The sequence below is a fragment of the Lipotes vexillifer genome, unplaced genomic scaffold (genome assembly GCF_000442215.2).
Source record: "Lipotes vexillifer unplaced genomic scaffold, Lipotes_vexillifer_v1.1 scaffold699, whole genome shotgun sequence".
Taxonomy (NCBI): Eukaryota; Metazoa; Chordata; class Mammalia; order Artiodactyla; family Lipotidae; genus Lipotes; species Lipotes vexillifer.
In genome coordinates, this window is record NW_006788818.1 from 995731 (window position 1) to 1021170 (window position 25440).

The window sequence follows — 25440 nt, forward strand, 5'->3', positions numbered from 1 at the left end:
TTTTCAGACATCGGGTGCCAGGTACCTCATGACTGTGATTCCCGAGAGAAGAGAAACACATGAGGTGAGCCTTGCCTGGCATCACTTTTCTACTTGGAGGCAGTTTTCAAACCTCAGCACAGGAAGGGGAACTCAAGCAGGGCCTGCAGTCTCCCTGATTTGAAGAGGCAGAGATTGGACTTCGGGGAAGTGGAGCTGCACAGAGGAGGGAGGTGGTGGTGTCCGTCCCGGTGCTGCATTCATTCTGTCTGTTAGTCATGACTAGGAATTAGAGGCCAGGCACCAGCCAGAGAAGGCTCCCCAAGGAGGGTCATTTTAGCTGAGGCCTGAAGGATGAGTATGAGTTCACCAGGCATACAGGGGGGAGTGTTTGAAGCAGAGAAAAAGCATGTGTGAAGGCACAGGGCAGGGAGAGGGCTGGCATCTAGGCCCCGCTGGGCAGAGAACAGCGGTGAGACACGCGGAGAATGAGCCCCTGCACCTCTCCCAGGCCAGGAGAAGGGAATGAGTGTGGGAGTGAGTGTTGGAAGGTGGGTGTGGCTGGGCAGGACTGTTTTCTCAATCCCAGGACCTGATCTAAGGACCAGGGTGGGATGGCCTTGGGGATGCTGACCAGGAGAGCCAGGAAGTGGGTGGCCTGGAGGGAGAGGATAGTTTCCTGGGGCACGTGGGGCACTGTGAACCTCTCCGCCTCTTCCCCGCGGGTTGAGCCTACGCACAGGCTGACAATGGAAATGCTTACGCAGGAGAAACGCCTCTATTCAGGTGCTTCCCGTTAATCTGCAGAAGGGGTGGCAGCAGCAGCTAGTTTCGGGACTTGCTTGTCTTTGAATGGGGGTAATTGCTGGGAGTTGTCAATGTTCCAGATTGTTCCCTGGAAGAGGGGAAGGAAGGAGGGATGTCATGGGCTCTGCTGAGCACTTCCCCCTGCAGGCAGCAGGTGAAGTCACAGAGGGGTGGGCCCTGCAGGGGAGCCCAGGAGGGTGAGGGGACCACGGGATCACAGCTGGCAGGGCTGAACCAGAAGGGCCCTCCGAATTCATATGAACCAATCCCCTCATTTTACAGATGAGAAAACTGAGATACAGCAGGGAAGGGGCCACCCAGGGTCACACAGGGTGGGCCCAGCCAGCTGCTTGGCTCCAGCAAACAACCCAGGTGTCCTCCACGCTGGCCGTGCTCCCTTCCCTCCCTCGGCCCCCTGAGTCCAACTGGGGTTCCCCAGGCTGGGGCCCGTGTGTATCAGAAACCCCTTTCCCTTTCTCTGACTACAGGAGACCAGCGCAGTGGTGGGGTCACTGAGGCCAGCAGCCTCCTGGGAGGCTCACCGCGGCGTCCGTGTGGCCGGAAGGGCTCCCCGTACCACACGGGGCAGCTGCATCCTGCGGTGCGTGTGGCCGACCTCTTGCAGCACATCAACCAGATGAAGACGGCCGAGGGCTACGGCTTCAAGCAGGAGTATGAGGTGCACGGGCCCAGTCCAGCCAGGACCCCTCGCCAGGGCCTTGCCTGGTTGCTCCTCCCTGTGGACCCTGGCAGCCCTCAGCCCAGCCCTAGATGGACCCATGCTCTGACAGTCCCCAAATTCAACCTAATCTTTTGACCTTGACCTTGACCTTGATCCTAACCTCAGACTGACCTGGTTTCTAACTCTCATCCTAACCCTGACTTGAAAACTGATCTTGAATCTTATCTCAGTCTCCATCTGGACCCTGCAGGGATCCTTATTCTATTCCTGATATGAACCTGACCACCAACACTGACCCTGACCTCCAACCTAAATCCCAGTCTGACTTTGACCCTGACTCTCATCCTAAGCTCCGTTTGGACTCTGACTTGAATCCCATCCTACCTCCATCTGGACTTAATTTGACCCTCACCTTTACCTTCTTCCCAGCTCATACCTGGATTTGCCCTAAACCTGACCTCATTCTAAAACGTCTCTGAACTCTAACCCTCTTTTCCCCTCTTTTCTCTCTTCCCCCTACACAGTTTGGTATTGAACTTAGTCCCTCACTTACAAAGGAATTTACAGTGACTTTATTTCAGGCCCCAAGTTTAACCCTGAACCTGGCCCTTGCCGTGGTCCCACTCCCATCCTCTTGAGGGGATAGGGCTCTTATGAGAGAGGGGCTTCCCTCCCTCACTAACTACCACTTTCCCTTCTGGCAGAGCTTTTTTGAAGGCTGGGATGCTACAAAGAAGAAAGACAAGGTCAAGGGCGGCCGGCAGGAGACCATGCCTGCCTGTGAGTCCTGGGGAAGGGCCTGGGGTCTGGGGCAGTGGGTGGGATGGAACAGGAAGCAGCAGAACAGAAGAGTGAGCCATTTATTGAGGGCCTGTCTCATGCCAAGCTGTGCGCTGAGCATCACACCTGTTATCTCACTTCGTCCTCTCAGTAACCCTGTGAAGTGGATGTAGTAGAACCCCCCACTTTACAGATAAGGAAACTGAGGCTTAGGAGGTTAAGCCCCCTGCCCAAGGTCACACAGCTAATATACTTGTGTGAGCAGCACAGGACCTCAGGCCTTCTTGATGCTGCAGCGCAGACTCTAACCACTGGCCCGCCCTGCCTCCAGCAGTACCAAGGGCCTATTCGTTGGTCCTGCGCCTCTAGGTTCCCTGGCTGACCTGTCTGTGCCCCACCTCTGGCCTCCAGGAAGCTTCCCCCACTGCCTCAGCTCTGGGCTCCCCAGTTCAGCCCCTGCCCACCCCATGGCCACCTGCTCTGTGTTTCCAGATGATCGGCACCGAGTGAAACTGCACCCGATGCTGGGAGACCCTGATGCCGACTACATTAATGCCAACTACATAGACGTGAGTGCCTCACCCCGTCATCTCTGCTGACCGGCCCTGCCTACTCCAGGCTCACTGTCCAGGCAGGGTGGGACCTGTCAGGGAATAAATGAGGGTTCACGTGGCTGGGTTCTGAGTGCCCCCACCTCCTGCAGTCAGTGCCACGGAGCTCAGCCGAGGGGAGGAGAGGGTGGGCGGCAGCTGTCAGGAGGGCTTCCTGCAGGCCAGAGTTGGCCTGAGAGACGGGGGATGGGGATGGTGGAGGGGAGTGTCAGTGAGGCAGAATGCCGGGAAGACAGCTAGGCCTAGATGTGAGGAAGGATCCCCTCTCGGTGAGGGGCCAAGAGCCTGGGGGTGGGATTCTGGTGATACAGAGAGGCTGAAGGCAGACAGGGGCTGCGCTGAAGGCCACGAATGGCAAAGCTGAGGAATTTGGCCTTTTCCCTAGGGGCACCAGGGAGTCATTAAAAGTGTTTACCCGTGATCAGAGCGGTACTTTAAGAATATAATTCAGGTTTATTGACCATGTACTGTGTGCCAAGCACTGTGTTAAGCACTTCATACCAAATAATTAATTTTATATAATCCCTACAACTGCCCTATGCAGTAGTTAGCATTGTGTGGCCTCACTTAACAGGTGAGGAAACTGGGGCTCAGAGAGGTGAAGCTACTTTTCCCAGGTCACACGGCTAGGGAGTGGTAAAGAAGGGATTCAAATCTCAGCCTGTCAGGGTCTCCAAAGCCTTTGCTGCTAACCATGAGACTGTCCTGCCAGCCATAGCAGCAACTGGTCGGGCTGGACCAGAGGGAGGGGCCAGAGACAGGGCAGGCAGCCAGGGGGCCTGAGCTTGAGTGTGAAGGAGAGGTGATGAGTCTGCTCCCCAAGTGTGGATGAGGGTGAGACAGGACAGGCCCGGTAGTTGGACCCTGATCAGACTCCCTGACCTGCAGCGAGCCAAGTTTGGTAGAGAGTCATTTATTCATTTGTTAGCTATGTTTTGAGCATCTACTGTGTGCCAGGCATTGTGCTGGGCACCAGGGATACAGCAGTGAGCAAGCAGACACAGTCCCTGCTTTCCGTGAACATATAGATTCTAGTTGGGGAGACACATAAGCGTACAAGTAAAATAAATTCAGACTGGATGGGAAAGCACAGGCCAGAAAAAAGGAATGACTTCCTCAGCGTCACACATCAAGGTGGTGGTAGTGCCAGGGTTAGCTGTGGCCAGCTGCGTGGAAGCAGAGGACTTGTGCTGGCCTTGGGTGGCTGGAGAGGGAAGGGAAGGGTGGCCCAGGTAGGAGCGGCATGACCGGCTGGAGGTGGAGGAGGCATGTAGCTGGGAGGCCGGGAGTCAGGGACTCTGGAGGTGACCTTTCCTTTCCTTTGTCTTCATTCCCTCCTGGTGGCCAGATGCGCTACCCTGTATTTCCCAGAATTCCTTACCTTCTCCCCCACCTCCCATCCTCTCCCCTGGCTGGGCTATGGGGCCGGGCCTGGCCTGGCCTCTCAGACTTGGGCAGTTTTGGTGACAGGGGCCTCGCCTCGGTCTCCTCAAGGTCCTCGTCGGCTTCTCCTTGGGCCCCGGCAGGGACCTGCCCCTCCCCCTCTCTTGCCCAGCCCTCGCATCTCTGCTCTGCCGCCCCTGCTGGCATCACCCATTCTGGCCACTCCTGTGCTCCGTCCACCTCCATCTGCCTCTGGCCTAATATCTGTCTCTTTTGCTTTGTACTGTTCCCTCACTGGAATCATTAAGATTCGGATAAACCGTGAAGTAAGTATCTCTCTCCCCATCTCCTCCTCCTCCTGTCTGTCTGACCGGCTATGTCTCAGACTCTCTCACAGTCTCTGGCTGTCTCTCTCTCTGTCTCTGTCCTCCTTCCCCTCCACCTGTGCGCCCAACACCAACCGTCCACTTCAGGGGCCGCCCAGGGCTGAAAATTCGACTCGATCCCTGTTTAAACCATTCCCTTCATGTCCTCTGCCCTGAGACGGGCCGGCAGTGTTGGGGTGCCTCCGGGTGCCTCCCCAGGCTCTGTTCTTCACCTCTGTCACCCTTGTCCCGGGCTCCCCATGCCTGATGAATCCTCACTAGCCGCACCTTTTGCGGGCCTGGGAGGGGTGCGATGGGAGGAGCTGCCCTGGGTGCCGTGTTTCCGCTGCTTGGGGGTCAGGGCCTTGCAGGAAGCAAGGATGGCCCTGGGCAGTCCCCTTAATACTAGTTTCCCTGTCGTTCACATCCCTTTGTGATCAGTTTGCTTGAAACTCAACCCTCGCTACTTTGCCCTCAGTGTAGCCCTAATTTGAATGTTTTCTTTGGGGGGAGCAGTATGGGTATTTTATTTTCAAAAATTGTGCTGTGTTTGGGCCTTTTAAGAATTAAAAAGCCCCCAATTCATCTAGCAATCCTCTGATTTGTCTTTTAATACATATTATTTTCGTAATAGTTGATGCCCGATGGGATTGTTTTCTTTTTTGGGTACTTCGTCTGTTTTATCTCCTTTTTTATTTTACAAATATATTTCTTGCTTTTTTTATGATTGCAAAAATACAATTCATCATTAGACTTTCAGACAGCACGGAGATACCTAATATATAAAGTGTAAGGTCCCGGCTATCGCACCTGCTGGAGATGACAGTTGTCCCAGATGTGCTTCTAGGCACCCTCTGGCTTGTTTTGAGTTTGTTTAAACAGTTCATTTGTAAAGTTCCTAAACTTAAGTGGAATATTAAGCCCACAGAAGGCAGTGGATGTACTCAGCCCTAGCGCCCCCCTTAGGAGGTGATGAATATAGGTTGTTGTATCAATACTTTACGTCTCAATCTCCACAAAACACACTACTCATTTAGTTATTGTTAGACTCTTACGAAATGCCCCGAGGAGACTTGGCTTAATTAATCTTCAAATGTCCATTAACAAGAGTGTCATTGGCTGAGCACCTGCTCTGTGCCAGGCACCTCAGGCACATCATGCCACCCGTATCACACTCTGCAAGGTTGGGACCTGCATTTGGCAGACGAGAAAATTGAGGCTTAGAAATGTTGAGTGGCTGACTCATGGCCCCACAGCTCTGGATTAGCTCGAACCCAGCCTGAGCCCTTCACCCTTACACGAGACCCTGGATCTCTCCCTTCGGGGGCATCGGGATACCCTGGGGTCTTGCCCACCGTGCAAGTCGTCAGTCTCCCAGCTCCACCCACTCAGAGACGCCAGGGAAGGGTGGGTGTCTGCCACTCAGAGGCGCCAGGGAGGGGTGGGAGCAGGCCCCTAGGACATGCTGATGGCCCAGAGTGTGAAGACCTCTGCTCTCTAATCCTGGTCTCTAAAGTGGGTGTGCTCAAGGTGTCTCCTTATCTTCCTTTAACATCTGATCATTTAAAACTTTCCATTTCACTGTCCTCTGTGTGATATAATTGTGTAATACATGTATGCAATTAAAAAGTTAATATGCAGGTATTGAAGGCCATTTGTCTAAAACCTTGTTCAGTTGTTTGCTGTATACTGACTAGCAGTTGGGCGCTGGCAGTGTGCTGGGCACTGGAGGGACAGAGATGGATGAATCAGAAGAGACCCTGGCTCTCTCACCTGAGATTCTCAGGCAGACCGGTTTTAGGTGGAGTAGCCTGTTCCCAGCTTGACTAAGGCTGGGGGTGGAGGGCAGCACCCCTCTGACCTCAGATGCCCAGCAACTCCCCTGAGGACTTGAAGCACAGGCAGTGGCTGGGGACATGGCAGGAGGGAATTAGGCTAGACCCAGAGAGGTTCCAGTAGTGAGGGCTAATGACTCTGGGAGGCTTTTCGTTATTGGTAATGTTGACTATGTTTTGGTCATTTTCATGGGAACGTGTAGGTATACAACACGTGCATGTCTTGCTGTTATCCTCATATTCTGGAGAAGAACAGAGGTTTAGAGAGCCTGGCTACTCAGAGTGTGTTTTGAAGCCCAGCTTTGGCACCACCTGGGATCTGCTTGGAAATGCACAATCCTGGGCCCTGCCCCAGACCTTCTGAATCTGAATCTGCCCTTTAACAAGATCTCCAGGAGATTCGCGTGCACAGTAAAGGCTGAGAAGAGCCCGCTTAGTGCCTGGAATCGCACAGCTGCTCCTTGGTAGAGTTGCAACAGAGACCCAGGTCAACTTGACCCAAGACTCAGATTCTTAACCCCTGTTGTAAACCACTGTCTGCCCAGGAATTCTTGACATTCACACCATTTAGATCTCCAGGAATTCCTGACATTCACACCATTTAGATCTTCAGGGGTACTCGTTGGCCTTTAAAGTGGTAGTAATAGTAATGGCTGTTATTGATTAAGTACTGGCTTAGTGCTTGCCATGGTGCCAAGCCCTTGGCATATGTAACTTTATTTACTCCTCACAAGAGTCCAAGGAAGTAAATGCTATAAATATTCCCATTTAATTAATTAATTAATTAATTTATTTTTGCGGTACGTGGGCCTCTTACTGTTGTGCCCTCTCCCTTTGCGGAGCACAGACTCCGGACGCGCAGGCTCAGCGGCCATGGCTCACGGGCCCAGCCGCTCCGCGGCATATTGAAGGCCATTTGTCTAAAACCTTGTTCAGTTGTTTGCTGTATACTGACTAGCAGTTGGGCGCTGGCAGTGTGCTGGGCACTGGAGGGACAGAGATGGATGAATCAGAAGAGACCCTGGCTCTCTCACCTGAGATTCTCAGGCAGACCGGTTTTAGGTGGAGTAGCCTGTTCCCAGCTTGACTAAGGCTGGGGGTGGAGGGCAGCACCCCTCTGACCTCAGATGCCCAGCAACTCCCCTGAGGACTTGAAGCACAGGCAGTGGCTGGGGACATGGCAGGAGGGAATTAGGCTAGACCCAGAGAGGTTCCAGTAGTGAGGGCTAATGACTCTGGGAGGCTTTTCGTTATTGGTAATGTTGACTATGTTTTGGTCATTTTCATGGGAACGTGTAGGTATACAACACGTGCATGTCTTGCTGTTATCCTCATATTCTGGAGAAGAACAGAGGTTTAGAGAGCCTGGCTACTCAGAGTGTGTTTTGAAGCCCAGCTTTGGCACCACCTGGGATCTGCTTGGAAATGCACAATCCTGGGCCCTGCCCCAGACCTTCTGAATCTGAATCTGCCCTTTAACAAGATCTCCAGGAGATTCGCGTGCACAGTAAAGGCTGAGAAGAGCCCGCTTAGTGCCTGGAATCGCACAGCTGCTCCTTGGTAGAGTTGCAACAGAGACCCAGGTCAACTTGACCCAAGACTCAGATTCTTAACCCCTGTTGTAAACCACTGTCTGCCCAGGAATTCTTGACATTCACACCATTTAGATCTCCAGGAATTCCTGACATTCACACCATTTAGATCTTCAGGGGTACTCGTTGGCCTTTAAAGTGGTAGTAATAGTAATGGCTGTTATTGATTAAGTACTGGCTTAGTGCTTGCCATGGTGCCAAGCCCTTGGCATATGTAACTTTATTTACTCCTCACAAGAGTCCAAGGAAGTAAATGCTATAAATAGTCCCATTTAATTAATTAATTAATTAATTTATTTTTGCGGTACGTGGGCCTCTTACTGTTGTGCCCTCTCCCTTTGCGGAGCACAGACTCCGGACGCGCAGGCTCAGCGGCCATGGCTCACGGGCCCAGCCGCTCCGCGGCATGTGGGATCTTCCCGGACCAGGGCACGAACCCGTGTCCCCTGCATCGGCAGGCGGACTCTCAACCACTGCGCCACCAGGGAAGCCCAATATTCCCGTTTTATAGATGTGAAAATACAGGCATAGAGAAGTAAAGGGATTTGCCCAAGGGCACATACTTAGCAAGAGCTATGCAGAGCAGGGATTTGAACTCTGGCAGTCTGACTCCAGGGCCCCTTGGACCTGGGAAGCCCACGGGACCAGAGGATTTGCTGGGAGCTGTATTGAGGGTGTGAACTTGAGGCAAGTAGCCGAGCTTGGTTGTTTCTCTTGCTCCGGGCCTGCAGTACTCCTTACCTATCCCGTGTTGCCTACATTGATTCCCTAGGTGTCTCCTGTGGGCGGGACCTCATGGGTGGCTAAGGCCCCAGGGTGGGGATGGCGTCTGGCTGGTTCCACTTCTCAGCCTGAGGGCTCTGGGGATGGAGGACAAAGTAGCTCTTGGCCTCTCTTTTGTGGGAGATAATGTAGGTAAAGTGCTTAGCACAGTATGTGACCATAATAGGACCTCAAAAATGTATTATTATTTTAATAAATAATTATTTTAATTATTTGTTATTTTTTTTTATTATTGATTTCAAAGATTTTAAAACACATTTTATCTAAAGTCCATGAGCAACTCCTGTGCTCATTTGCTCCTAACCTGAAGCCTTCATCTGGCCACCCAAGCTCTGGGTGACTGGGGTAGCCGGGAGGGGCATTGCCCATTCTGGTTGCCCTGAGGGGGGCCGGGATAGCTGACAAGACCCAGCCTAGGATCTGGGGTTGCTTAGGGTCTCTGGGGCTTTAGGAACAGGCCAGGGTCACCCCGCAATTTATTTGTCTTCAAACAGCAGCCAGGTTGTAAGCAGATTGTGGATAATTATCCCCAATTTATGAATGGGGAGACCCTCTAGGCCCGTAAAGGAGTTTGTCCTCCCTAGGGTCACATAGCAAGGATGGGTTTAAACCTAAGACACTGGTGTCTAAGGTGTACTCCCTTACTTGGGGACTGGGAGGACAGGGACACCCTGGTCAGGAGGCTGGGGCAGCTCCCTGGGGGGTGTGTGCAGCTTCTGGGAGAGGAGGGCAGAGGGGGCCTGAGCAAGTGAGGGGCTGCTCCCTGGGGTCTTAACACACCCTCTTCTGTTCCAGGGTTACCACAGGTCAAACCACTTCATAGCCACTCAAGGTACCTGGCACCCCTGCCCGTGTGCCCCTTAGTGTGCCTGCCTTCCTGCCTTCCCTGCTTATCTGCCTGCCTCCCATCTGTCTCTCTGTCTGTCTGAGCCCCACTCTCTGACTGGGTGTCTGGAATCTGGCCATCCGTCTCTGCCCCCTCTTTGTGTTTTTGTTTCCCTGATGTGCACCATCCATTTGTAGCTCCTGGTCCAGCTGTCTGTCTGCATGCAAAAGGGCCAGCCAGACTCGGTCCTCACGGGTGTGGTTTGTGCCTCTTGGTCTGGGGGCCGCCTGGGTCCCTCTGGTTGCATCTTCCCGCCCAGCTGTCCATCTGTCCATCCCGCTTGGAGACTTGTGCCGTGACCCTCTAGCTCTGCTTCTTGGGTTGCACTCGGGATGAGGGGGGGGCCTCCAGGCAGGCCCTCCCTGATAATGCCCACCCCCAGGGCCCAACAGGCATGAGTTGGCAGTTGGTGGGGTGTGTGTGGGGTGAGCATGAAGCCCCCATTTGGGACTCAGGAGTCTCCTGGCCTGGGGTGGTGGTGCGGGGCAGCCGTGTGCTGGGCCTGGGTGGAGACCTGGCCTCAGGGACAAGCACCCTCTGTGCCCCCAGGGCCGAAGCCCGAGATGGTCTACGACTTCTGGCGCATGGTGTGGCAGGAGCACTGTTCCAGCATTGTCATGATCACCAAGCTGGTGGAGGTGGGCAGGGTAAGTGGGGCCGTGGGGGACGGGCGTGGTAGGCCAGGGGGCAGTGAAGAGCCCACTGAGCCTGCCCCGCGGGGACTCCAGGTGAAATGCTCGCGGTACTGGCCAGAGGACTCGGACATGTACGGGGACATCAAGATCACGCTGGTGAAGACGGAGATCCTAGCGGAGTATGTTGTGCGCAGCTTTGCCCTGGAGCGGGTGAGTCTCCTGTCGTCACAGGGCCCTTCCCAGGCTGCCTGCGAGGTGGGGCAGAGCCCACCTCCCCCAGCCCAGGAGTGGAGGGTGGGAAGGGCCCTGCTGCCTGCCCAGCAAGGCAGCTACTCGGTAACTGCTGAGAGCACCGCGGACGGGTGGAAAGGCGGCCGTCTTTGCTGGCGACTCCAAGAGGAAGTCGAGGTGATGAGGATGATGCGGATCGCAGCCCAGGTGCCGGTCCTGTTCTGTGCTGGGTGCTGTGCTAAGCCCATTGCACATATTGTTTCAGCCCTGGAAAGCTCTGTGGGATTAGGCCTTTGCCCTTAGACCCATTTTACAGTTAAGGAAAGTGAGGCTCAGATTGCTTACGTCACTCATGAAAAGCCACAGGGTCAGGATGACTAGATTTTCCTAATCATGGTCCCACTTGATCGTCTGAAATATCCTCAGAAGAAAGATAGTTTTCCCCCTTTGAACTAAGACCCGGAGAGTCAAGATGATCTCCTAGGGCTGTTGTGTAATCCAGGCGGTAGAGGTGGGTGACTAATAATGCAGGCTTGGCATCAGGAAGATCCCAGCCCAGCTCCTGCATAATATCTGTCTCGTCTAACTTCGGGCAAGTGGTTTCTCCTCTTTCGAGCCTTAGTTTTCTCTCCTGTACAATGAATCATTAATACCCACCTCGTGAGTCTCATCGGGGTGAACTGAGTTCTTGCGGTGAGATGCTCACCCCAGTGCCCGGCACACAGCAAGTGTCTGATAGACGCCAGCAGGGACTCTGACTGTTACTACTCCTGTCTCCCCAGAGAGGCTACTCTGCTTGCCACGAGGTCCGCCAGTTCCACTTCACGGCGTGGCCGGAGCACGGCGTCCCCTACCACGCCACGGGGCTGCTGGCTTTCATCCGGCGCGTGAAGGCCTCCACGCCCCCTGATGCTGGACCCATTGTCATCCACTGCAGGTGGGGTGCCGGGAAGCCCAGGGAGAAGAGGGGCGGGGAATGGGGCTGTTGGAGGTCCCTAAACAAGACTGGGCTTGGGTCCTTCCTGCTCAGAGACAGAGGACAGGGGAGAATGACCACCAGGGGCCCTTTGCCCTTTGAGCTTTGGCTCTGGGGTTGGCACCCTCGTGTGCTCCCCAAGACCTGGGGAGGCCCTTCTCTCAGATGCCGAGGGGGTGCTGGAGACATGGAGGGGGTGAGGGGTTGGCGAGGCACCAGGCAGGACTGAGATCCATTTGCTTCCTTTGAGCAAGTGTGCCCCTGGAGCCCCCTTCTGGTCTGTACCCCCCTCCTCCCTTCCAGAGCAATCACTATCCTGACTTCTAAACCTTAGATTCATTTTGCATGCTTTTGAACTTTGTATAGATGGAACCATACATCAGGTGCACTTTGGAATCTGACTTTCCCTTAACCTTATGTTTATAAGGTTCATCCATATTGTATCCTATTCCACTGGGTCAATAAACCGCAGTGTGTTTATCCACTCTGCTATGGATAGGCATTTCCAGCTTTGAGCTATTATGAATAGTGCTACTAAGGACATTCTATTACATGTCTTTTGGCCGGCACACACACACCTTCCAGGGAGGTATGTACGTAGGAGTGGAATTGCTGTGTGAATGTTCAGCCTAACTAGGTACTACAAACAGTTTTCCAAAGTCGTTGCACTAATTCAAGCCCCCAGCAGCGGCGTACGGGAGACGCGGTGGCTGTGTGTCTTGGCCGACACTTTGCTACTGCCATTTTCAAGCTTGAGATCTTGGTGTCATCTTTGTCCTCCCCCCTCCTCTCAACTCTGCTCAAGCTGGTGCTGAATGTGAGGATCCTAGAGTTGAGTCCAACCCAGCCCAGCTCTCAAGGAGCTCCCAGTTGGTGAGGGAGATAGCCATATAAACAATGACCACGGAGCAGGAAGGAAGGTTTTGATAAAAGTCCACCCAAATTGCTCTGGGAGCTCAAAAGCATGACATCTGCTGGAGGAGCCACTGAGTATGTGAGTGGGTTTGAGTGCGTAGGGCTTTGAAGGATGTGCAGGAGATTTTGGGACATCCAGGAGACCAGAACATTCTTGGATTAATGTTCTCTGAGCAGCACCTTTGTTCCTCTCCCCCAGTCACAGCTGCTAAGTTGGGCTGGTTTCACATCTGCATTCTCCCTACCCTTTCTTTCCTCTCCTTCCCCAAGGCCCAGCCCTCACTCTGTCCTCTATCACATTTCACCGGAACTCTTCCAAGCAGCCTTGTCCCTGGCTCCTCCTGTATCCCCCATCCCCTGTGTGGTGTAGATATGGCCAGGGGCCCCAGGCAGCCTCTTCTCTTTTTCTGCTCGGTCCCGGGCTTCCTCCCCAAGGTCCTGACCTGGCCTGGGCCGCTGTCTCCCCAGCGCGGGCACTGGCCGCACAGGTTGCTACATCGTTCTGGATGTGATGCTGGACATGGCGGAGTGTGAGGGCGTCGTGGACATTTACAACTGCGTGAAGACCCTCTGCTCCCGGCGCGTCAACATGATCCAGACTGAGGTGGGGTTGCAGTCCTCTTCCCACTTCCCCTCCAGCAGGAGTGTCCCTCGTGCAGGAGCTTGAAGCCGGTGGAGTGTGGCAGAAGGGTGTCCTAAGATGTCCCCTTGTTCTTTCCCATCCCTGAACTTGGTCGGCCAGCCTCTTAGGGTCTTCCCAAAATCAGCTCCACTGTGTTCAGTTGGGTGAGGTCAGACAGCACTGCGCCAAGGTCATAGGTTCTACAGTCAAGACATAATGCTTACTGGATTTGTCTCCTCACTAGACGTGTGACCCTGGACTGTCCCCTCACCTTCAGAGCTTCTCGTAGGGCTATTATGGGGATGAAATATGAGATAAGTGAGCAAACATCCCTGAAGGTTGTTTCAGGTACAGTGGGTCCAACCTGTAGTAACAGGTGGCTGGACTCCACCTCAGAGCAACCCGGCCTCAAACATGAGCTTGCCTCCCCCTTCAACCCTAAAATCTCTAACTTCTGCTCCCCTCCTGGTTCCTCATATTCTCGTCTCCTGCTCCAGGAGCAGTACATCTTTATCCATGATGCAATCCTGGAGGCCTGCCTGTGTGGGGAGACCACCATCCCTGTCAGTGAATTCAAGGCCACCTACAAGGAGATGATCCGCATTGACCCTCAGAGTAATTCCTCCCAGCTGCGGGAGGAGTTCCAGGTGGGGCATGAGTATATGTGTATAGGTGTGGTTTGTGAGTATGTGAGTGTGTGTGTGTGTGTGTGTGTGTGTGTGTGTGTGTGTGTGTGTGTGTGTGTGTGTGGTGGGGGGGCGGGGGTATTTGAAAGGAATAAATGATAGACAACTTGCTGGAAATGAAGCAAATGGAAATGTTGATTAGAAATACCTAATAAAACTTTCTATAAAATACTTTGTATATGCACTGCATTAAAGTCTAAGAAGTGACAAACCTTCTTTTATAGTCTTGCCTATTTTAAACTGATTGTCATTACCTTAAAATGTAACTTGTAGGGTGCAGGTATAGAAATATATCCCGGGAGTAAGTGCACCCTGAGTGACAATGGGATCCATCACTGCAAGGAAGGGATCCTCATTAAGGTGAGCACCTGCTGAGACACCCTCTTTCCAAAGGTCAGAATGGTTTTACCTAAGAAATAATTATGTTTTATTAAATTCCCATGTTGTTCCTGTTGTTTTCTGGTTTTGAAAAGCATAAATAGTATGTAAATTTTAATAATATCAATAGTTGGTGGTTGAAAGTCTCTTGTGAGAATACTTTGTTATCTATAGATCTGCAGAAATGACAAAGGAATGCTGTGTCACTCAGAGCTCAGATTGTGCTACCACGTATTAATAAGCATAGCTTTCTATTTTATTTGTGTGTGTGTGTGTGTGTGTGTGTGTGTGTGTGTGTGTGTGTGTGTGTGTGTGTGTGTAGTATTGGGAGGTCCTCAGTGCTGTAGGAGTCACCAAGGGCCAAGCAGGATGCACAGAGCTGGGTTACTAGGAAGGACTTAGAGACAGCGGAGGAGGTGGTGCATCCAAGAAATTAAGAGCCCAGGCTTTGAAGTCAGATAAACCTGGGTTCAAATCCTAGCTTACCTAGTTAAGAGCTGTGAATAACCTTGAACAAATCACTTTACCTCTCTAAACCACAGTTTTCTTACCCAGAAAAGAAAGATAGTTAATATTGTCCTTGCAGTCTTTGTAGTCATTAGGATTCTTTTGGTTGCAAGTGATAAAAGTCCAGCTCAGTGGCTCTTGTAACTGAAAAGTCTGAGGATGGTACAGCTTTAGTTATGGCTGGATCCAGGGGTTCAAATGATGATGCCAAGATTTAGTCTGTGTCCATTTTTGGTTCTGCTTTCTTCTGTTTTTGGCTTCATTCTCAGACCCACACTGTGGCCCCTCACGGTGCCAGGCTTACATTATCTTTGCTGTCAGAAGACTCTGGAAGAGGGCAGTTCGTGCTCATAACAGCCCCAATAAAAGTCCCAACCAGACTCACATGTGCCCATTTCTGAGCTGATCACTGGGACCAGAGAGATGGAGCACACAGATAGGCCTAGGCCTGGTTCTGGTTCTGGGGGCAGGGCCAGTCTCACCGTGTCACATGACTGAGATGGGAGAAGGCTGGTTCTCCAGAGAAGTTTGAGCGTGGTCACTGGGTACGGAGAGACCCCAGATGGCCTTTCTACTCCAAGGTTTCCATGAGGGTTCAGTGGTACATGCCGGGTGCCTGGCGCTCTAGGACGGGCATAGAGTGATGTCACAGGAAATGTTCTCTGTGATTCCTGGAGAAGGATGTTGAGACCTGAGGACCGTGAGAGACTGGGTTCCCTGATAGGGAGCCCCAAGAACAAGGGAAGAAATGGAGACCCTACGAATCAGGATGCATGAAACATGAAGGCAGGAGGGTAGGGGAGGTGACCCAGAGTCCCTGGCTTGCTATTGTGCCAGGTGTCCCTTGACAGGGCCATGATGGAGGAAGGTGACCACCTGTGTCAGGTCCCTGGAGTCTGCTTTGTGGAAGATATGGGGTTTCAGGGCTTAGCTCCTTGCAAGCACCTGGTAATGATCCTCATGGTGCCATCTGTGTGTTGAAAGCTGTGCCTGTGCCAGGCTTGATATTATCTCACTTATCCTCCCAGCAGCCCCGTGAGGTTGGCATATTATTATCCCATTTTACAGTTGAGGGAAAATGAGGCTGAGAGATACAGTAGCTTGTCTATAAAGTTACATAGGTGCTGAGGAGGCAGACTCCAGTCCCCAGAGCTCTGTCCAGGCCCTGTGCATCCTAGAGACAGGGAGCCTGTATCCGTCCCTCTCTCCCTTCCCTCTGGACCTCAGTGTCTCCATCCATTAAATGGGCCTAATATCCCAGCCCCATCTCCTTCATGGGGCTGGGAGGAGGCCCCACAAACACAGGAGTCACCTCCCTTTCCTCTCCCCACTCCTTGTAGACGCTGAACTCGGTCACGCCACCACTGGATGTGGAGGAGTGCAGCATCGCCCTGCTGCCCCGGAACCGGGACAAGAACCGCAGCATGGACGTCCTGCCGCCTGACCGCTGCCTGCCCTTCCTCATCTCCACCGACGGGGACCCCAACAACTACATCAACGCAGCCCTGACAGATGTGAGGGCACGGGGGTGCCCACGGGGGTGGGGTGGGCTCTGGGACTCGCCCACCCAGCAGCATCTGGGAAGGTCCAGGAGCCAGGGGGACAGAGCTGAGGGCTCTGATTAGGGGGACCTCTGCCTTTCTTGGGACCAGGCCCATTGTGTGGTCCTCCTTCCCCCAAGGATCTTCCATTCAGGGCACTTAAGCCAGTGCCCCCCTTCAGGTATTACCCCTGGCCTGAATAGAAGTCTGGGTGGTGGAGTTCAGACAGGGCTATCTCCAGGGTCAGGCCCAGTAGAGCCTGGGGTAGGATGAGTGATTCGAGGGCTTTGACTGGGGAGGCTGGGAGGGTTTGGGGTTGGGACTTGAGATTTGATATCTGGAGCCAGGGGAGCTTGTCTTGGGGTGGTCGAGCTAGAGCCTGCCCAGGACCTGGCCTGGAGTAGTGACTTGTTCCCTGGGCCCAGCCTGGCCATGGTCTGAGGGCTCAGGAGCTGTTTAGGAGCCCCTTCCCTTGCTCCCAGCTCAGGGGGCTCCACTGCCTTTATTGGGCATTGCAAGCAGAGCAGGGTCCAGTGAATAGGGTGCTGCTACCTGAGGGGGATGAGTCTGGGAGTGTCCCCTCACTCCTTCCCACACTGGACCCAGTTGAGAGAGAGGTGTAGGGGCCAGACAGGTGGAGGTAAAATGTTACTGTTTTAAGAAAGCCAGTGACACTAGAGAATGTGACTTCAGTGATGTGGCTAGGTGGACTGGCTGCTCCTTCACCCCTCAGGCAGGCACACCGGTCCTCCCGGCCACAGCTGTCCAGCCACAGCCCCACACATGCCCCCTACATCAGGGATAGGCCTTTCCTGCGGCAGGGAGCAGCAGCAGTTGAATGCACACCTTCTGAGGACAGGACGGGCTGGCCTGGAAAAAGCAGGGAAGGGGCCGAGCTCAGCACACTCCGTCCTCATCCCAAACTTGCCCATGGGAGGAGTGCATGAAGGTGGGCCGAGGCCAGGTGTGTCACCACTGGACGTCCCTCCACGTGGAAATGAGAGCTGTGGGGAGGGAGGTTCCCCTACAGCAGGGATGAGGGAGATGGGCCTTTCTTGGCCCAGTTCCTGGCCAGGGCCCCTTGGCACGCAGGTGCAGGGGACAGTGGGGTTTCTCTAAGGAGGGAAAGCTCCCACACTTGTTTCCCAGGGGCTTCCTGGAGCAAGCTGAAGGCAAGTGGGGGAGTGGCCCCAGCCACTGAAGGGAGTGAAGGGAGAGGGGGCCGGGGCCCTGGAGAGGTGGCAGAGGGTGCTGGAGAGCTTTGGATGGGGACGTAGGAATCTGTGGCCTCCCTCTCAGCTTGCTTTTTGGCCTCAGCGTGCCCATCTGCACATGGGGGGATGGAAAGGAGGCTCTCTGAGGTCCTGAGAGTCTCTGAGCTGGAGAGGGTCACATTGGCTCCCTGGCCTTGGACAGGAATGGGCGAGTAAGGTGGCGAAGCTTCCCTGGGGCCGTGATATCTCACACACTTGATCCTAGCCATGCAAAGCCTTTTGCCTCATGAACCATGAGTCCCAGGAGCCAGGAGGCCCTGATGCTTGGGTTGTAGTGAGCTAATTTCGGGGCCAGCTGGGGTCTGTTGTGGCTGGTTAAGTCTGCAGGGAGCTCCACTGGGTGCCAAGGCCTGAGGTTTGGAGTCTGGCTGGGCCTGGCCTTCAGGAGCTGGCAATCAGGGAGCCTTCAGTGAGTGCTGGGGAGGGGGTCGGAAGAGAAGAGCATCAGGAGAGGAAGGGGGACATGGCACAGGTGGGTCAAGGCAGGGCACCAGGAGGAGACTTGGGGCTGGAGCACTGAAAAGGGGGAAGGCTGGTGCCAGCCCACCTGGAGGGGCAAGGTTGGGAGCAGGGAACAGAGTCAGTACCGGTCACTGGTCTGGGGTTCTGGGTTGGGGTCTCAGACCTTTTATCCGTGGAGTTGGAAGGGACCTAGCTATTTATTTATTCAAAAATATTTATTGAACCCCTACAAAGTTCCGGGCACAGGCCACACCCTGAAATCTCTGCCCTCCTGAACCTTGTATTTGGGGAATGGGTTGAGACAGTCAACAAACAGATATGCAATGGAATGTCAGTCGCTGGTAATTTCTACAAAAAACAACCAGGCAGAAGAAGTATTTAATGTGGGTCTTGGGGTGTGTGTGTGGCAATTTTTAATGAGTTCGTAAGGAGGGCCACTTTGAAGAGGTGAAGTTAAGCAAAGACCAGAAGGAAGTGAGGGAGAGAGCCATGTATACACTTGGGAAATTTGTTCCTGGCAACAGGAATAGCAGGTGCAAAGGCACTGAGGCAGGGAGCAAGCTTGGCCAGCCTCTGCCTACCATGCCCAAGCTCCCGTTGCCACCCATTGGGAACCTTTTGCCGTTTAGCTCCTGGGGGCCATGGGCTTGGGCATTAGAGGTCTGGGGGCTCACCCCATCAACTCAGGCCTCAGTTGCTGGCCAGCCTCCAAATTGGGCCCCTGGAGGCAGCCTGGTCCTTTGGGGGCAGAGCTGTGGTGGGCCAGGCAGGAGGACAGTCTGTTGCAGAGGCTTGGCAATGTCGGGGCACTGAGTTCTGGTTTCCCTGCAGAGCTACACGCGGAGTGCAGCCTTCATCGTGACCCTGCACCCGCTGCAGAGCACCACGCCTGACTTCTGGCGGCTGGTCTACGACTATGGGTGCACCTCCATCGTCATGCTCAACCAACTGCACCAGTCCAACTCCGCCTGGGTGAGGGCCCTGCTGGCCGGGCAGGCTGGCTACCTGCAGCCTAGGACCTCAGTGTATTCAAGGGCACATCTCAAAAGTCAGTGGTTGGAACCCAGCTCTGCCACCTACTTGCTGAGTAGGAACCTTAGATGTGTCCTACTTCCTCCCAGAGCCTCAGTTTCCTTGTCTGTAAAACGAGGCTCAGAGTAGAGAAAAATAGCTGTTCTTTATGGAGCATCTGATGTATGCCAGGGACTCTGCTTTGCACTCATGGGCTTCAGGTGAGAAAATTAAGACCCAGAGAGGTGAAGTGACTTCTCCAAGGTCACATAGCTGGGCAGTGGCAGAGCTGTGCCCCCTACCCTGGGCTGCCGCCTCCCAGAGCCTCTGCTTTTTCAGTCACTCAACGAAACTGCTCACGATGGGGGCCTTTGAGTCAGAGTAAAATTCCAGCCTCCTTACCTTCTGACTGTTTGATCTAGGGTAAGTTAATCTACCTCTCTGAGCCTCAGCTTCCCTCTCTGTGAAATGGGGACTATCACAGCACCTGTTCTCTCAGGGGTTATTGTCAGGACCATGTGAGATGTATGCTTAGCACTGTGTCATGCCCAGCACATAGCAGGTGCTCAGTACATGGCAGGGATGAAGATGATGAGGGTGACAGTCGCTTCTGAAGTTGGTCCAGACACTGGTCAGTGATTTCAGCCTAGGGGCAGCTACCCTCATTTCCTTTCAGGGCTGCCAAAGCTGGAACTCCTGGGAGGTACAGATGCCCAGCCTTCCACCCTGCATGACCATCTTCTCTAGATCTCTGGGCCCCCCGCTCGCCCCAGGTCCCCATCCCAGGAGGCCCAGGAAGATTTGCTGTAAAATGAGCATGACAGCCTCTTAATGGCTGCCTGGGGAAGATTGTTACCTGGGTTCTTTGCAAGTCATGCGCTTGGTATAAATGACCTAGAACTGCAGGGTAATGGGCTCCAGCACCTGGACAGGGAATCCCATGTGGCAAGGACCTGCCCTTGCTCAGATGGAGGCGAGGGACCCATAGGGAGTCTCACACAGATGTCATTCACTGGTCACCCGTTTGCTCATTCATTCAACCACCTTTCCTCACGGGCCACTCCCTGTCAGCCTGGTGGGGAGACAGAAGAACACACAGTGCCTCCCAGATCTCACGGTCCAGGGGTAAGCAGGTACAAAAACTGATCATGACAGCAGAGGGAGAGGGCTATCATGGAGCTGGCACAGGGACACACAGGAGCCTGGGGGGATAATGGATCAGGGAGGACTTCCTGGAGGAGGTAATATCTGAGCTGAGATGTGTAGGAAGGGTAGAGTTAACTGGGTGAAGAGGTGGGAGATGAGTGATCCATGGAGAGGGAGCAGCATGTGTAAAGGCCTGAATGCAAGGAGTTGCCAGGCCCCCAGGCAAAGGAGGAAGGTAATGTCCTCTCTTTGTGGTCAGAGATGGAGCATGGTGTTGTCTGGGAGGAGCCTAGGGACCATTTCACAGACGGAGAAACTGGGGCCCAGAGAAAGGAAGAGCCTTGTTAGAAGGCTGCTAGAAGCTGGGGCCTCAGACCAGCTGCCCAGAGGACCCGTGTATGTACGTGTGTGGGGGCTGCTTCTCCTGTGTCCCTCCACTGTCTTGAGTCTGTGCCCTGGAGGGGGTACATTTAGGACCCTGACTGCACGGAGGGATCTTGGGGCAGGAGTCGGGGTGCTGAGCTGTGTTGCAGCACAGGGACACCTCACGTCTGTGAGCTGATGCTGGAGGGCCGAGGCAGCAAGAGAGAGGGCCGTGGGGCAGGGGTGCTGGCGTGGGTGGGGGTGATCTGAGGCCTGTCCCTGGAAGAAGGCAACTTCGTGTAGGTGTGTGTGCTGGTGAGTGTGTTGGGTGTAGCTGTCTCGTGGCACGGCAGTGAGTGTCCGTGTACCACTATAAAGGGTTTGCCTCGGCTGACCTGAGTGTGTCAGTACAAATGCACTGGGGCGGGCGTGTACTGCGGTCTGATGGGTGAGTGGTGGGATGTGGGGGGAACTGAAGGTGAGTCTGGAGTGAATGGTGGGCCCCGGGCAAGCGTGCAAGTCTGGGGGTGGGTGTGGGCGGCAGCTGCCCAGCCGGCTCAGCTCCGCTCTGCTCCGCCCCCTCTGCCCGCGCTCCCAGCCGTGTCTGCAGTACTGGCCTGAGCCCGGCCGGCAGCAGTATGGCCTCATGGAGGTGGAGTTCGTGTCAGGCACAGCGGACGAGGATTTGGTGACCCGCGTTTTCCGGGTGCAGAACATCTCTCGGGTGAGTGATCTGGGAGCTCCAGGATGAGAACCTGGGTGGGGGCTGAGTGGCTTTGAATGACCCTCTTGAGGTCCCCAGGGGGCCATGCAACCCTTGGCACTCATGTCCCCTGGCTGATTGCCCGCACCCCCAGCTTCAGGAGGGGCACCTGCTGGTGCGACACTTCCAGTTCCTGCGCTGGTCTGCGTACCGGGACACGCCGGACTCCAAGAAGGCCTTCCTGCGCCTGTTGGCCGAGCTGGACAAGTGGCAGGCAGAGAGCGGTGACGGGCGCACCATCGTACACTGCCTGTGAGTGCCGGCCCTCCCTCGGCTCGGGGAGGGGTCAGGGCCCCACGGGACCGGGGCAGAGGCCAGTGTGAGAGAGGGCCTCGGGGCTGTGGCACCCAAACCCTGAGCTCCCAGACAGCACGGCCTGGACTCTGCCCAGCCAGGCGAGGCTGGCCCTGCCTTCCACGGAGGAGCCCAGTCACTTTCCAGGGTGTGGACTCAATCCTGAGCACCCGCCCATTACCCTCTGTGTGATGTTTGACTTTGCTAATTTAACTAGAGTCTTGTCAGAATAGTTAGTTTAGCCCATGATACGGTAATATACTTTTCAAATCAACGGAATTCTGGTCTTTGTTCATGTCTGCATGCATGTAGCTTTTTTCATTCATTCATTCACATGCCTCATTCACAGATTCGTTTATTCACTCACGTCTGGGTGCAGTCACTTCTTTGCCTCCCACTTTTTCATGCTTTCAGCACTTACCCTTCCCTGTGTCAGGCTGGGTACATGGGGGCAGGGGCAGGGAGCTGAGTCAGGCAGGGCCTGGCCCTCGAGGGCTTTTGGTTCTAGTGGGAGAGACCCCTTGAGAAGGGGACAGAGGGCCTAGTCCATCCCCCATCTCCCAGGAGGAACCCCACACCCCAGGTCACAGGGAACAGTGGAGGGAGAGGGCTGGGGACTGGGGGAATGGGAGGGTCTCCGTGTGAGAGGCCATGGGTTTGACTGGGAGTGTATCTGTGTTACTAGGGGGCGCTGGTGTTCCCAGTGTTTGTTTTCTCTCCTGCTCTCTGGATTTTTGCTTGCTGCCTTGCAGCCCTCTTCTGTCGCCGGCTTTGTCTCAGTGTCTTTCTCCTGGAGTGTGTCTGGCCTCCTTTCTCTCGAATCTGCTCTGTTTCTCTTGGAAGCTCTGCCTTCCTAGATACCTTCCACTTGGGATGCTAGTCTGTTATCCCCTTAACCTTCTCTTCCTGTTGCTCGCCTCTGGGCTCCCTGACTCCTCCCATCTGGGTTCCCCGCCCCGCCCCTCCCTTCTGGATTCCCTGGCCCTGCCCTGCCCTTCACCCTTGAGTTCGCCCTACCCACCAAGCCCAGCCCCAAATCTTTCGTGTCTCTCCTTTAGAAATGGGGGCGGCCGCAGCGGCACCTTCTGCGCCTGCGCCACGGTCCTGGAGATGATCCGCTGCCACAACCTGGTAGACGTTTTCTTTGCTGCCAAAATGCTTAGAAACTACAAACCCAATATGGTGGAGACCCTGGTGAGGCGCCATGTACCCCTTGCCCAGCCACTTCCAACTTCCCGGTCCATGCCCGGCCAGGCCCCTCAGCACCCCTCCCCCTTATCTGGCCCCCACAGTTGGGCCTTGGGTTCTAGTCCTCTGGTGCCAAAATGTTACCCCCATTTCTCCCCTTCTCCCCATCGATGGGGCAGGGCTCATGCTTGCCCCTTTGCCCCAGTACTAGGGTACTAGGGAGGGACCAGGCTGGTGATTCCTTCTCTCCCTCTCCCAGGATCAGTACCACTTCTGCTATGATGTGGCCCTGGAGTACCTGGAGGGACTGGAGTCAAGATAGCAGGGGCCCCTGGCCTGGGGCACCCACTGCACACTCAGGGCCAGGCCCACCATCCTGGACTGACATGGAAGACCTGCGCCCCCAACTCTGCTCAGCTGTAGCCCTCACAGGGAAATTACTGGAGTGGGCGCTGGGCCATCCTGGTGCCCCCTTCTACTGTGGGCAGGGCCTTTCAGCACCTCCGTGGGTACGCTGTGGTCCAAGGAGGAGCTTAGCAAGACTGCAGCCCAGCCCACCTCCGCGGGGTCCTGCAGGCCTTCTGAGAGGCCTGGCGCTGCCCGGCAGAGTGATGGGCTCAGAACTGCCGGCTCGTGATGGGCTCAGAACTGCCGGCTCTGGGAGACCCAGGCTCAAGCCCCTGGATTGCATCCCAGCCCTCGGCAGAGATTAATGAGGCCCTGTAGGGCAAGTGCCAGGCCAGGGTTTCCACCCAGCTTGGCTGGACATGGGTAGAGAGTGCACTGGGGCTTGGCATCTAGCATCCCATCTGGCCCAGCCCCTGAGGGTCCTGGGGAGACTGGACTCTGCCCTGATTTGCCAGTGGGCACTTCAGACTCGTCCTCCCAGGGGGAACATCAGCTCCCTCCTCCACCCGCTGCCTCCCTGCAGCCCTGGGGATATTTTGCTCCTGATCCTTACCCCCCCTCCATTTCTGCTTCCCTGAATGTGCTCTGAGCTTCCCCGAACCAGGATCTGCCCATTCCTACCCTGTCCCGTGTGGGGTCCCTTCCCTGCTTGACCCAATGTCTGCAGAACGAAGTCACCTCAGCCCCCACTGCCTATAACTTTCAGGCCTCACTGGCTGGGTCCTGCTCAGCCTGGGTCAGTGACAATCTGCAAGGCTGAATGACAGCCCCTGGGGTTGAGGTCCCTGTGGCTTCTGGTCAGGCTGGCCACTGGGACGCTATTAAATTAGGGGTGCTCAGCACCTCTAGAGTTTGGAGAAAGAAGGTATATTTTGGGATGGAGGATCTATGCTTTTGTTGTTTATTTTATTTTTTGATGGGGGGGGTGGGAAGGTCTCTTTAAAATGGGGCAAGCCACACCCCCATTCCGTGCCTCAATTTCCCCATCTGTAAACTGTAGATATGACTACTGACCTACCTCGCAGGGGGCTGTGGGGAGGCATAAGCTGATGTTTGTAAAGCGCTTTGTAAATAAACGTGCTCTCTGAATGCCACAGAGCAGCCTTATGTGTGTCTGGCCAGCCTGACTGGGGCCTGCTCACCTGCCGCCAGCCTCCCAGTGTGGCGGGAGGGCCCTGGTCTGGCTTCGAATTTTCCGTCCATAAAATGGGGGGAGGGGCATGGACCAGAGCATTATTCAGGGGCTTTCCACTTGCAGAGCTGGTTCCAAGGGACCTTGGCTGTTGCTGTCTCCACCCAAGCCTCTGAAGCACTTACTCAGACAGGGGGCTTTATCCTGAGACCTCCGAGGGCCACAGAGCTGCCTCTGAACCCTGGGGGCCTGGATGTAGGTTGAGCTCCTTCGCGTCCAGCATGGGAAGCTCAGACTTCAGTGTCAGGCAGATGGTCCCCACCATCTGTGAGACCCTGGGCAAATCAGCTGCCTCTCCTGGCCTTGGTTTCTCATCTGTAAAATGGGGACAGTTCTAGCATGATGAGATGAGGTAGTGGTTAAGTGCCTGTGTGGTGCCAGGTGTGCAGAAAGAGCTCCATTTAAAACACAACAGAGATAGGACAGAGCAGACACATATCTTGTGGGGATGATTGTCCAGCTGCCTGAGTCCAGCCCGTTCCCAGTCTCTGGCTTCCTCAGGGGGTGCAGTGGGAAGAGGAGTGCCCTGGCTGGCAGGGACCTGAGTCACTCCTGGCTCTGTCACAGACTTGCTGTAGGACTTGGTGAAGACAATTCCTGTTTCTGGGTCTCAGTTTCTTCATATGAAGACTGGCTCTGTGATGTACTGATTCTGTTCACACACTGGCTGACTCTGCCTCAGTTTCTCCATTGGTTAAAGGATATGACCCATTCTAATGACCTTGCAATTCAACATCCTTTAATCTGAATTAAACAATTTTTAGACAGTTATGATCCCATTTAGCTAAGGCACAAACTGACCCCCTCACACTCATTTGGAACTGACCACTAAGCCTTACCTGATGGGCTGCAAATGTATGTCATAGATACTGGCCAAGCAATAGAGTATAACTTGCTTTGACCAACAGAATGTGGCAGAATTGACATCAAGTGAGCTCTGGCTTCTAGACCTCAAGGGGCATTGCAGCTTTTGATTTTGCCCTCTTGGCACTCTGCCATGTAATGAAACCTGTCTTGCCTACTGGGAGATTTGAGGGCATGTGGAGAAGAACCAGCACGTGGTGAATGAGGCCATCTTGGGCCCTGCAGCCTGGCTGACCTGTCAGGTGAGTGTACTTATATGATTAAATGTAGCAGAAACTGCC

The 25440-nt window shown here is 54.5% G+C and overlaps 1 protein-coding gene across 4 annotated transcripts in view; it reads left to right on the forward strand.

The window, feature by feature from the left end:
- The window catches only part of PTPRU (protein tyrosine phosphatase receptor type U), an 89360-nt gene extending 65153 nt beyond the window's left edge, over positions 1-24207 (forward strand). Inside the window, exons 16-31 of one of the 4 annotated variants that reach the window (XM_007461831.1) lie at positions 1275-1465; positions 2173-2248; positions 2741-2817; positions 4551-4568; positions 9613-9649; positions 10253-10350; positions 10432-10548; positions 11352-11506; positions 12929-13064; positions 13580-13729; positions 15994-16167; positions 18762-18902; positions 21049-21174; positions 21314-21465; positions 22566-22701; positions 22955-24207. In XM_007461831.1, coding sequence (XP_007461893.1) covers positions 1275-1465; positions 2173-2248; positions 2741-2817; positions 4551-4568; positions 9613-9649; positions 10253-10350; positions 10432-10548; positions 11352-11506; positions 12929-13064; positions 13580-13729; positions 15994-16167; positions 18762-18902; positions 21049-21174; positions 21314-21465; positions 22566-22701; positions 22955-23017 — 1847 coding nt within the window. In that variant the 3' untranslated portion in view covers positions 23018-24207. Of the gene's footprint in view, positions 1-1274; positions 1466-2172; positions 2249-2740; positions 2818-4550; positions 4569-9612; positions 9650-10252; positions 10351-10431; positions 10549-11351; positions 11507-12928; positions 13065-13579; positions 13730-15993; positions 16168-18761; positions 18903-21048; positions 21175-21307; positions 21466-22565; positions 22702-22954 lie in introns of all 4 variants that reach the window. The other 3 variants (XM_007461830.1, XM_007461833.1, XM_007461832.1) reach the window with 3 other exon arrangements.
- The last annotated feature ends 1233 nt before the right edge of the window (positions 24208-25440 follow it).